An 11595-nucleotide genomic window follows, 5' to 3' on the forward strand; every position below is an offset into this window, starting at 1 on the left:
TAAATAAAACAAACATACCTTTAGAAAAGAAACAAATGGAGTAATTCATATGAATAACCAAAAGAATATGGTCCATCTTAAGAAGAAAACAAGTACAGATTTAAAAAACATATTTGTCAAGTATTAAAAAACAAAAAAAGCCTTCTTCAGTTTCATTTTAGTTGACACATTTTAACTTCAAACACCACCATAACTACTTTGACTTTGAGCTTCGCTTGACAGTGTAAAATAGGGGAAATGAAAATTATTTGGATTTAATAAGTTGGATACTTCATTCTTTTGGTTGACACACAAAAGAAAAAAAAAATAGAGAAAGTGGAAATTCACGCCAAACACAAATGAGAAGTTAATTACCGAGCCCCCTTAGGCCCTGTTCACTTCACCTTAAAAAAATAATATTCAGTAAAAATAATTTCAGTTTGGTAAAAATAAGTTCAGTTCAGTAAAAATAAGTTCAATTCAGAAAAATAATTTCAATTCAGCAAAAATAAAAAGTAATGAGATTTTTTAAATTCTTATATCGCCAATCAAACAAGTTTAGAAAATTCCTTCATTAGGTAAATTACTTTTCATAATTTTTTTTTTAAAAAAAACCTATTCGTGATTTATTTATTTTTTTAAAAAAAAAAAAAAAACCTTTTCATGAAATGCAATTTTCTATGGGAATTTAATTCGCAAGTCAACCAAAGGAGGACTTTGTTTATGACTTAGAGTTCAGAAGAACTTGATCATATAAAGTTTTTTTTAGTTTCATCTGTCTATATTTCAAATATCGAATTTTATATGATTACTAATACATAATTAAATTTCTACATTTAAAAAATGCATCAATAAACATACCTAAATGAAATGTCTCAACTAAGAGCAACATTAGCCTTGTTTGGTTTTAAGATTTTAATCAATTGACACATAAGATTTTGTATTAAACTCAATTATTTTTTATAATTATTAATTATGTTAAGACTCTTAAGGCTCAATTAGATTTATCTCATTCCCACTTATTTTAGATTTCATTAAAATATTTATTAATTTTTTTTCCTTTTAACATTTATAATCTACATAGAGTTGAGGGGAGGGGATTAGAACCCAACCACCCAGAACTGATCATCGAATCCGTATTAGCCCAAAGGGTAAACCGGGTAGAACACCAAAAAAAAAAAAAGAGTTGAGTCTTAAGTTAGTCTTCATTTTTAAGGACTCCACTTCAGATTTTGTTAAGACTCAGCTTCTTAAATGCATTGAAAAAAAAAAAAAAAATTACTTAGGGCTAATCATTATGACCAAAAACTTTAAAAATGATGATGTCATGATTCAGGCTACTGGTACTCTAAGTATGAAACAAATACTTCAGAGTTTGGACTTTGGAGTATAAATTTGTACGAGTATGCATGGACATGACTCAAATTTAATATAGACTCGATCCAGCTTCATCGAACCTGACCGGCTGACCCATACACCCAAATTGCACCTCTATTCGGAGTGTCGGGGTATTTAGTAGTCATTTTGACAAGTTGCACTGTCTGATTTGCGTTAAACCAATTAACTGACAATCTTCTTCATTGTGAAACCCTTGAAACAGGCAAAACAGCCATTCTCTTCCATTCAACAGCTTCAACCCAGGTATTTTCATCTATATTCTTCCACTTTCTCTAGTTTCAGTGCTTGCCCCTCCATTTAGCACTTCTATACAATTGCTTAATTGCTGTTATTCTTCGATTTCAATGCAAAACAACACAGAAGGCCTATATAATTACTCAAAAAACTAGTTAATACATTAAGTGAGCTGTTCTTATAGACCCGAAATTGATTTTAGATTTCATGAATTTCCCTCAAATTGCATGTTAGAATATTGCTCAATTGATTTATATTTTGTTACATGAGAAATGTTTTTTTTTTTTGGGTATATTTCTGTATATATTTGGAAGATGGGATTTTCCAAATACCTGAATTTGTTTTTTTTTTTAATGTGTCTATAGTGATTAAATAGCATGCTTTGATTGTAATGTGGTGAATATTATAGATTTAGAGTGTTGCTAATTGGCCCAAATAGCAATGGAGTAATTCAGGTTATCGGAATTGAGTTTTGGGAAGTTGGGGGTGCAAATGAATTTTTAAATTCGTAGAATATATATGCAAAATATAGCGTAAGACCGGATTGAGGCTGCCGAATTTTCTGTATACCTTATATCTGGGCATTTTCTTGGTTTAGTGCTTAATCCAAATTACATCAAGATGCCTACGAAAACGGGGGAGAACTCTGATAATGCAGTGGAGCTATTCCTTAAAATAGGATTAGATGAGAAAGTGGCTCATAATACAATTGCCAACAACAAGGTTACCAGTAATCTGTTGGTCGTTATTCATGAGGTAGTTACTATTTCCTGTACACTTGTTTCCATTGCATATGTCAATGTGTCTTTTTTGTCTTACCAACTCTTTGGGAAATCAGGCAGGCGTTACAGATGGTTGTGACCGGACTACTGGAAATCTTCTGTACATGGTAAGTCACCTAACTTTAAAGGAGGATGACATATAGTTCAAGACTTCAAGTTATTGACTAAACCCTGCCCGGTATTGGTCTTTTGCTGTGTTTACCCCATCTATGTTGGATTGAAGAAATTTTCTTTACTTAACGCTGTTTAGAAATGTTTTGGAGCTTACTTATGTATATATGTGGATAAGTTCCTGTCAATATTTCCCTTGGCTTGCTTACTATCTTTAGAGTCATACTGTCACCTGCTTGAAATATAATGATATTAATCATCTCTCCCTTTCTTCATGCATTTAAATGACAGGTTGCTACGAAATTTCCTGCCAATGCCCTAGTGCATCGGCCAACCCTCTGTGAGTATGTTGTTTCTTCAAAGGTTAGCGATGGATATCTTAAATATTATTGCCTGTGTTTTACTTATAGTGGTGGGATGGTGGCTACACATATATCTTTATTTATTAGTTATATAGTCCGTTTATTATTTAGCAGTGATGTCTGCACTAAAAAGGTATTTTTTAGTACTGTTATTTTCTTGTAAAGCCTTCTGTTTCCCAAATGATATATTTTTGCAGTTGAATATTTGTAGGTTAAGACACCCGCTCAACTAGAAGCTGCTTTCTCATTTTTCATGAGTGTGGGTCCTGAAAAATTCAGCTTAAGTGACTTTGAGAAAAATTGTGGAGTTGGTAAATAGCTCATCTTGATGAATTGACTTAAATTTTTTAGATAGATTGACTTATAATTATAATAGGTATGTATGTATGTTACATATTAACTGCATATATTGATCAGGTATTGAGGTTTCTAATGAAGAGATAGAAAATACTGTTGGTGAAATCTTTGAAGAGCTTAAAACAACAATTTTGGAGCAACGATATAAAACAAATGGTTAGTATCTCGTTTTCTAGTGATGTTATGGTGAATATACTCATTTGCTCAATCTATGATATGCAAGTGTAAAGAATTTCTGTGTTAGGAATTGATAGGGATAATGTGTCATTATTTCATAAATGCTTGGCTTCTTGCATTTTTTTAGGCTCTTAGCTTCTGTTGTCAACTTGCCATACCTAGTTTTGTGTTTAAGTTTTTGGAAAAAACCATTTTGTCAAACAATCTTCTTTGACAAAGTCATGTCATGTTAGGTTAGCTGGTAGCTACTAATACTTCATTCTTTTGCTTTTTCAGTTGGTGACTTGTTTAGACGTGTTAGAGAGAGACAGCCATGGGCTGATCCAAAGATTGTCAAGGTATTTTTGAAGATTGACATATATATAAGCTCTCTTAAACAAGTGAATTATACGTATGCATTTTTATTTTTTTTTCTAAAGTATGGTTTCGTATTTTGCAGCAAGTGGTAGATACAAAGCTTCGTGAGTTACTTGGTGAAAGGACTGCAGCAGATGATGAAAAGCCAGTAAAAAAGAAGAAGGAAAAGCCTGCAAAAGCTGAGGTTGGTTTTCTGAGAGATATAGATCTTTTTTTCTTTTCTAAATTTACTGTGCTGTCTTACCCTGCTCTTGTGTCTTGTATAGGAAAAAGCTGTCGTCGCTGCTGCAGCTCCGCCATCTGAAGAAGAACTTAACCCATTTTCTATCTTTCCATCACCGGAAGATAATGTTAAGGTATTTTTGGAGTATTTAATATCCGTTGCTCTTTTACCATGTTATTGTTATACATTTAAATAATTTTGTGTTTTCATTTATGCGCAAGTGATGATACAGTATCTTCCCTAATTATGATGTTTCAATGTGTAGTATTTGAAGAAGCTTATGTGCATACCATAAAGTATTTTCTCACTACCTATTCAAAGTTTCTCATGCATAAGAACATCTACCTGATAGCATTTTAAGTCTAGAGTTTATCTATAGTGCTGAATCTCTACTATTTTCATTAGTGATTATTTATTAATAATTTATTTTCTTAAAACTTATTTATTGGTTGAGTCAGTTAAGTCAAATGCATGGACTTTTCTCTAGCAAATGACTGTGCTGAAGTGAAGTAAAAAGAGATGAAAACATAGCTTCTTTTGGAGAAAATACCAAGGATTTTCTTTTCCTTTATGTGACATTGTACCATTTTAAATTAGTTACCTTATCTTACTCATTCATGGCTGTATTTATGTTGGTCTGCTTATCTTTCAAGATCTTTATCTTAAAGGTTAAGTTGCTTGCTGTATATGCAAGGAATTGATAAGGTAATATTTATGTTTTCAGGTGCACACTGAAGTTTTTTACAGTGATGGTTCTGTTTTAAGAGCTTGCAATACCAAGGAAATTCTTGCCAAACACTTAAAAGTAACCGGGGGAAAAGTTCTTACCCGCTTTCCACCTGAGCCGAACGGCTACCTTCACATTGGTCATGCCAAGGTTGCTTGCAACTTGATGCTGTCAATTTAGTCGAAACCTTTAAACCCTTTGTTAGATAAAGAATAATTTTTCTTCTTAATTTCTTATTGTTATAGGCAATGTTTGTTGATTTTGGATTGGCAAAGGATAGAGGTGGACACTGCTATTTGAGGTGGACAACTTTTTCGCTTGATACTTTTGTGAAAATATCTGTTTGGTTCATAATCTGCTATGCTGCAGTAATTTTCAATATATTGCTTTTCTGTCTTTATATGGATTTCATTTACTTCTTTGGCTGGCAATATTTATGGTATGTACTTCATAACTGCATGTTTGTCAATGCGTGCTGTTTGTCTTATCTATCATTCTTTTCATTATTTGACGTGTATGGACTTGATAACTCTTTTGTGCTGTATAGCGTACTAGGAAACTGTAATGGGTCCAGAGAAAAGCTTGATTTTTGGGATTATTGGACGGTGTTTTGTGAGTTCTGATGTACCTAAGGTGTACTTTAGGTATGACGATACAAATCCTGAGGCTGAAAAGAAAGAGTATATTGATCATATTGAAGAGATAGTCAAGTGGATGGGGTGGGAGCCGTTCAAGGTAAAGTATTCTGACCATACAGACGATACAGTTGAATAAGTTGATTTCTGTACGGAGCAAACTAGCAAGACTAGGAATCTTACTGTCTGCTTAAACTTTGCAGAAAACTTATACCAGTGACTATTTTCAAGATCTCTATGAACTCGCTGTTGAACTTATAAGAAGAGGTCATGCTTACGTTGACCATCAGGTTTGCAATTATATCCTATGTCATTGCGTTGGTATTTTCTTCATGAACACTTATTGGTCTTCCTTTTTTTTCTTTAATTTTTCCTTAATTTTAGTTTTGGGTTGTGATAAACCTTTGTCTTTTCGTTGGACATATATGGTTATTGTGCTTGACATATACTACCTCCAGTCCTCCACTCCTAAAACTTTTCTGTTTTAGTCCATTCTTGGAAGGTCTTTACACTTTTACATTATTCTATGATTTCTATCTATTTTTGACAAATGTCTTCCCACTCACTCTCTCATACTTTTTCCCACTTTTTTTTTCCTTACACCACCAACATTTTTACCCTGTCTTTTGCTTTTTCCAACTTTTTCTTAATCCTATTCCTTTTTTACACTCTCTGTCCTACTTATTCACTTTTTTTTTTCTTACTCACTGACTCACTCACCATATCAACACTTAATCACCTATTGCATTAATTTGTGTGCAAATAGCAACTAAAAAGAACTTTCAAGAACGGAGGTAGTATCTATTAGCTACTTTTGGTAACAACATGACAAAGTTGTTACCTTACAAAGTGTTGGATTGCAGACTGCTGATGAAGTAAAGGAGTACAGAGAAAAAAAGTTAAATAGTCCTTGGAGAGATAGACCAGTAGAAGAATCATTAAAACTTTTTGAGGAAATGAGAAGGGGAATGATTGAGGAAGGAAAAGCAACACTAAGAATGAAGCAAGATATGCAAAATGACAATTGTAATATGTATGATCTTATTGCATATCGTATCAAGGCAAGTGCTATTTCTGTACACATACCTGACTAATTGTTGCTTGACTTTTATAGTGATACTTGTGTTAAATAATATTCCCCCAACCAACCTTCTGTATTTGACTCGTTAATTTTTTTTCTTATGGGGTTCGTGCAGTTTACTCCTCATCCTAAAGCAGGAGATAAGTGGTGTATTTACCCTAGCTACGATTTTGCACACTGCGTTGTAGATTCTCTTGAGAATGTAACTCATTCGGTAGGTTTTTTATTTTTTATTTTTTATTTTTTTATAAAATACTTATATGCTCTCTCTCTCTCTCTCTCTCTCTCTCTCTACTAAATGTTATCTACTTATGAACTTGTGGTTCATCCCCCTTCCTGTATTAGCTTGTTGAGTTGTTTATTGTCAAGACAAGTGGAACGTATAGTAGTATTATGATGGTCATGGACCATTATGTGCTTGTTGAATTATATAATTGTAATTTAGAATTTGCTAGAGAATATTTTGCTTTGATAAAGTCAAAGATAGTTTGCTTATGCTAACAATTACGATGGTCATGGACCATTATGTGTACCTCTTTAATTTACCTTTGTTTGTGCCTACTTCTGTTTTCTTTTCACCCTACCAGCTATCATCGATTCATTATTTTTTCTCTTGAGAAGCCGTGTTTTTCTATTGGAGTTTCTTCTACTGTTTTTAGGCTTTTATTGCACTTAACCTTTCAAAGGCCAATGCCAACTGGTCTAACGTTGTCACCAGTCAGTCGGAGGTTACTGCGCTGATATAATCTAATAGATTTCAAGGCAAACTCTTCTAATCCTTACTACCTTTAATTCTCATTCATTCCGTGCTAGCATCAATCTATCGAAGTCTGTTGAGAGGACACAGATGCAAAAAGCTTGACTTTAGCTGTCCTTATGTCTCCTGATACCGATGTTAGCCTAAAAAATGACCATTGTAGGAACTCTGGAACTGCCTTTAAGGTAGTTTGCCTGCTTGACGGAAAGAAGTAGGGTTCTTTGGTACTGTTGAGTAGTTTCTTGAATTATGGGCCATGAGGGTGAGCGACGAAGAAGCACGTTATACCTAGGGTTGTTTGTGGGGTCCCATCCACGCCCGGGCCAAATTTGGCGGGTGGTGGGTCGTAGATGGGGATAAAAATCATACCTGCCATGGGTGATGGGGTGAGGTGGATTTTAGGTTGTACCAGCCCATCCCGCCTTGCTCCACTTGTCCCACTTTGTACCCGCACCATACCCGCATTCATATACTTTAGAAAAATAAAAATATGTACTTTCTAATTTTTTTAATTTATTTTTTAAAAATAAGTAAAATTTAGTAGTAAATACAATATTATATAATAGACTTGTAGTGCAATAAAGAAAAAACAATTGTGTAATATGGACTTATTAAGTTATCTTTTATTGTTTGTAATTTATAGTGGGGAGGTGGGGGGGGGGGTGTGGGGTTTATAGTTTTGGATTTGTACCCACTGGGGCGGGGATGGGATGGATTTTGGACCCATCGTAGGGAGGGGGGTGGGGATGAGAATGTTAGACGGGGATGGGGATGGGAAGGCCAACATCTGCCCCACACCCCTGCCCCCCTTAACATCCCTAGTCATACCACTTAGAGTATGCAGCTTCTTGGATTAGGGGTAATTGCAAAGCTAACAGTGGAAAAAGAACATAATGCTTGCTCTTGTTGCCCCAATTTGAAGTTCACAAATTGCTGCTGTAGCTTCTTCCCTTACTCTTCTCCCAAAGATCACAAAAAGGCAAAAGAAGTGGGATATCATGTCCTTTCTTAATGTCACTCATTTACATAGCTAAACTTGTTGGAATTCTGAAATATAAGAATAGATTTTCTGGTGAATGTACTTCTTTGAATAAGTTTAAGCTAATCACCCATGTAAGGGCTATTAGGTTCAATCAAAATCTTAAGGCATGCATGTTTTTGTTCGAGTGAGAGTGGCATCTCAAGTATGCCTCGAGTCTGACCAAAGACTGCTTTCTAAGACAGGAAAATGTTTATATTTTTTTCTGTAGAGTTAACTAACTGCATAGTATAATCATCATTTGATGAAATACCCAACCCAGAGCAATAATAGTTACCCGTGGAGACTTATAAAGAAATTATTCAAAAATCATGATGCGTTTGAAGTTTAAAACTTAATTTTCATGAAGACAAAAATTATTTCAATCAATGAAGAAATCTCTGCAACTGACAGTTTCTTTCAATTAGGGCTACTATAGATGCTCATGGGTTCATGACTTAATGGATATAAAACCATAATCCCAGGTTTGTGAGCATTGTCATCTCATGAAGAGCAGATTAACAGTGCAGGCAGACAATTTTAAAGTGGAAATATCTAGTCGTAACCAACAACATGTATATTTTAAGTTTTTTGGGATCTGTCCTGTTCAATACTTCTGAAAGTTTAGCGTTTTCATCACATTTTCATGCTCACGGAGTATTATTTCTTTGATCATTTGACAGGATTGCTTTGATAGCTTCAAGTATGTAGTTTTAATGCAATGTGGGATTTACCCTCCTCATTTAATTCATCTTAGAACATAATATTGATCCTTTTCTGTCTCTTATTATATTATCTGAATCATATTATTTCTACTTTATTCAATTATTAATGCAGCTCTGCACACTGGAATTTGAGACACGTCGGGCTTCATATTACTGGTTATTGCATGCACTTGGCCTATATATGCCTTATGTATGGGAGTACTCGCGGTTGAATGTGACGAACACTGTGATGTCAAAGAGAAAAGTAATATTCTCAATTTAGTAATTCCTTATAACTTCAATATATAAAAAATCTCTGGGTTCAGCAACATGACTTAGTTTGATATCAATGTGTTCTACAGCTTAATTGTCTTGTTACTGAGAAGTATGTTGATGGGTGGGATGATCCTCGATTGATGACACTTTCTGGTTTGCGCCGAAGGGGGGTGTCACCAACAGCAATAAATGCCTTTGTTAGGGGTATAGGAATCACTAGAAGGTGAAGCTTTTTCTGTTTCTCTGTGTGCATTTGTTTTGTCCCTAGTCATGTTAATTTTCCCACTGATTGAAAATTTTGTTATTGCATAGTTGCATATTATTACATTGGCATTATTGGACTCTCATATTATTGAATACTTTTTCTAAATAGCTGTGAGGAAAGTATAGTTCTAGACAATGGAAGTGTACTATTATTTGGGGGACTTTCTCTCTGCAATGGGACAGACATTTAGATAGAAGGTAGATATTGACTGTGTGTGTTATTTGACTCCCATTTTCTTTGGCTGCAGTGATAGTAGTTTGATTCGTTTAGATCGCTTTGAATATCATGTCAGAGAAGAGCTAAATAAAACTGCAGCTCGTGCGATGGTGGTCCTGTATCCTTTGAAGGTCTGGAGTATTTCCTTTAACCATTTCCATAAGCCCAAGTATCCGTCATGTGTGTCTTATATGCTCTCCTGATTTTAGGTCGTTATCACCAATCTAGAAGCTGGTAAAGTTATTGACCTTGATGCTAAGAGGTGGCCAGATGCTCCATCCGACGACGCCTCAGCCTTGTACAAGGTCAGCACTAATTTTACTTCTGTATCCCTCCTGGTTGTTATGCAAAAGAATGTTTAAACATTCATTCTTCTATTCAAAAGAATGTTTCGTCAATTGTTGCTTTGTGTCCTTAAACACTTGTGTCATATTGCTGGGAGATTCCTGAATAATATAGTTTGGGTGACTTCATCTCAGGTGCCGTTTTCAAATGTTGTGTATATTGAAAAGTCTGATTTTCGGATGAAAGACTCGAAAGATTATTATGGCCTTGCTCCGGGGAAGTCAGTCCTGCTGAGGTAAGATTTGTAAAAAAAGATCCTAAAAGTTTTATTCCCTTGGAACTATAAACTAACTAGTCAAATTCTATGCCCAACACACAGATATGCGTTTCCCATTAAGTGCACGGATGTAATAGTTGGTGATGACAATGAGATTGTTGAAATTCGTGCGGAGTATGACCCTGAGAAGAAAATGAAACCAAAGGTTTGCACTCTTTTTAATACTTACATAGTTACATGTATGGGTATTTCTGTTCTAACAATTGGGGGTTAATTTACGTTTTTTTCCTAGGGTGTTCTCCATTGGGTTGCTGAGCCTTCTCCGGATGTTGAACCACTTAAAGTAGAAGTCAGGCTGTTTGACAGACTTTTCTCTTCTGAGGTAGTTAGAGCTGGAACTTGTTTTCCTTTACAACAAATATCCAGTAATAATCAATTAATCAACATTCAATACTAATCTATTTTATGATTGTTCAGAATCCTGCTGAGCTTGATGATTGGCTTGGCGATTTAAGCCCCAACTCAAAAGTTGTCATACCCAAGGCATATGCAGTTCCTCCACTCCGGAATGCTGTACTCAGTGATAGATTTCAGTTTGAACGTTTAGGTATGTTCATTGACTTCCCGATTGCCTAATTCTAGCTCAAACATTGTATACTTATTTAATAAAACTACGTTGTAAAAGTATGATTGTGTTCATGATCTCATTAATAATTATCTGTCCAATAAACTCTCTCCTTCAAACGGAGTTGACTCCAAAGGCAATACTTTTCTTGCTGTATCTGATTGTTTTCTTTTGCTATTTCTTGGTTTAGGTTACTTTGCTGTAGACAAAGACTCTACTCCGGAGAAACTGGTATTTAATCGCACAGTCACATTAAGAGACAGCTATGCCAAGGGTGGGAAGTAGACAAGTGTCCCTTTACGCTTGGTATTGGAGGAAACTGAGACCTGTAGATAATGCTATGTGAGTTAAGCAAGATGTTGTCTAACAGTATTAGATTTCAATATTTGTATTACAAGGAGATTTTCGATCTGCAAACATGCATCAGAATTTTTGATTGAATTATGTTAAGACTTTCATTATCAAAATTTTGGAACTTGTGAGAAAAATACATGAAAATCAACCTATATGGCAATTTTTTGTCAAGATTTAAAAGGTATAATTTTGCCTTTAAAGAAAAACGTGTGTTTTGTTTCTTATTTGATTGATATATGCATGGTTGAAGGCACTTGGTTTGACAAAGCATGGTTGAAAGATGAGTTTCACATTTTTTTTTGAGTGGATTTATTAGGTTTTGGATACCACTCTTTAACTAACTAAACTCGTTGATATTCAAATTATTGTGCCTCGTTCTTTTCTCTATATGTATT

General features: G+C 34.6%; 1 protein-coding gene across 1 annotated transcript; it reads left to right on the forward strand.

Moving 5' to 3' along the window:
- Window positions 1-1510: 1510 nt before the first annotated feature.
- On the forward strand, window positions 1511-11371 carry LOC110738609 (glutamine--tRNA ligase, cytoplasmic-like). Its single transcript, XM_021919002.1, has 24 exons — window positions 1511-1620; window positions 2210-2367; window positions 2450-2500; window positions 2796-2867; window positions 3078-3177; window positions 3284-3379; window positions 3677-3738; window positions 3840-3941; window positions 4024-4113; window positions 4705-4857; window positions 4953-5008; window positions 5352-5442; window positions 5546-5632; window positions 6206-6403; window positions 6539-6637; window positions 9036-9167; window positions 9265-9401; window positions 9691-9790; window positions 9869-9964; window positions 10139-10239; window positions 10324-10426; window positions 10514-10603; window positions 10699-10828; window positions 11037-11371. Exons 2-24 carry the CDS (start codon window positions 2233-2235, stop codon window positions 11129-11131), a joined length of 2376 nt encoding a protein of 791 aa, XP_021774694.1. The 5' UTR covers window positions 1511-1620; window positions 2210-2232; the 3' UTR covers window positions 11132-11371.
- Window positions 11372-11595: the final 224 nt, after the last annotated feature.

Source organism: Chenopodium quinoa, unplaced genomic scaffold (assembly GCF_001683475.1).
Source record: "Chenopodium quinoa cultivar QQ74 unplaced genomic scaffold, ASM168347v1, whole genome shotgun sequence".
Taxonomy (NCBI): domain Eukaryota; kingdom Viridiplantae; phylum Streptophyta; class Magnoliopsida; order Caryophyllales; family Amaranthaceae; genus Chenopodium; species Chenopodium quinoa.

What these genes read in the sequence shown, in the direction of transcription:
- LOC110738609 (XM_021919002.1), top strand. Translation starts at nt 2,233, where the DNA reads ATGCCTACGAAAACGGGGGAGAACTCTGATAATGCAGTGGAGCTATTC. An exon ending in GCAACGATATAAAACAAATG is followed by an intron (nt 3,380 to 3,676) that starts GTTAGTATCTCG and finishes TTGCTTTTTCAG; the next exon opens with TTGGTGACTTGTTTAGACGT. An exon ending in ACGCCTCAGCCTTGTACAAG is followed by an intron (nt 9,965 to 10,138) that starts GTCAGCACTAAT and finishes ACTTCATCTCAG; the next exon opens with GTGCCGTTTTCAAATGTTGT.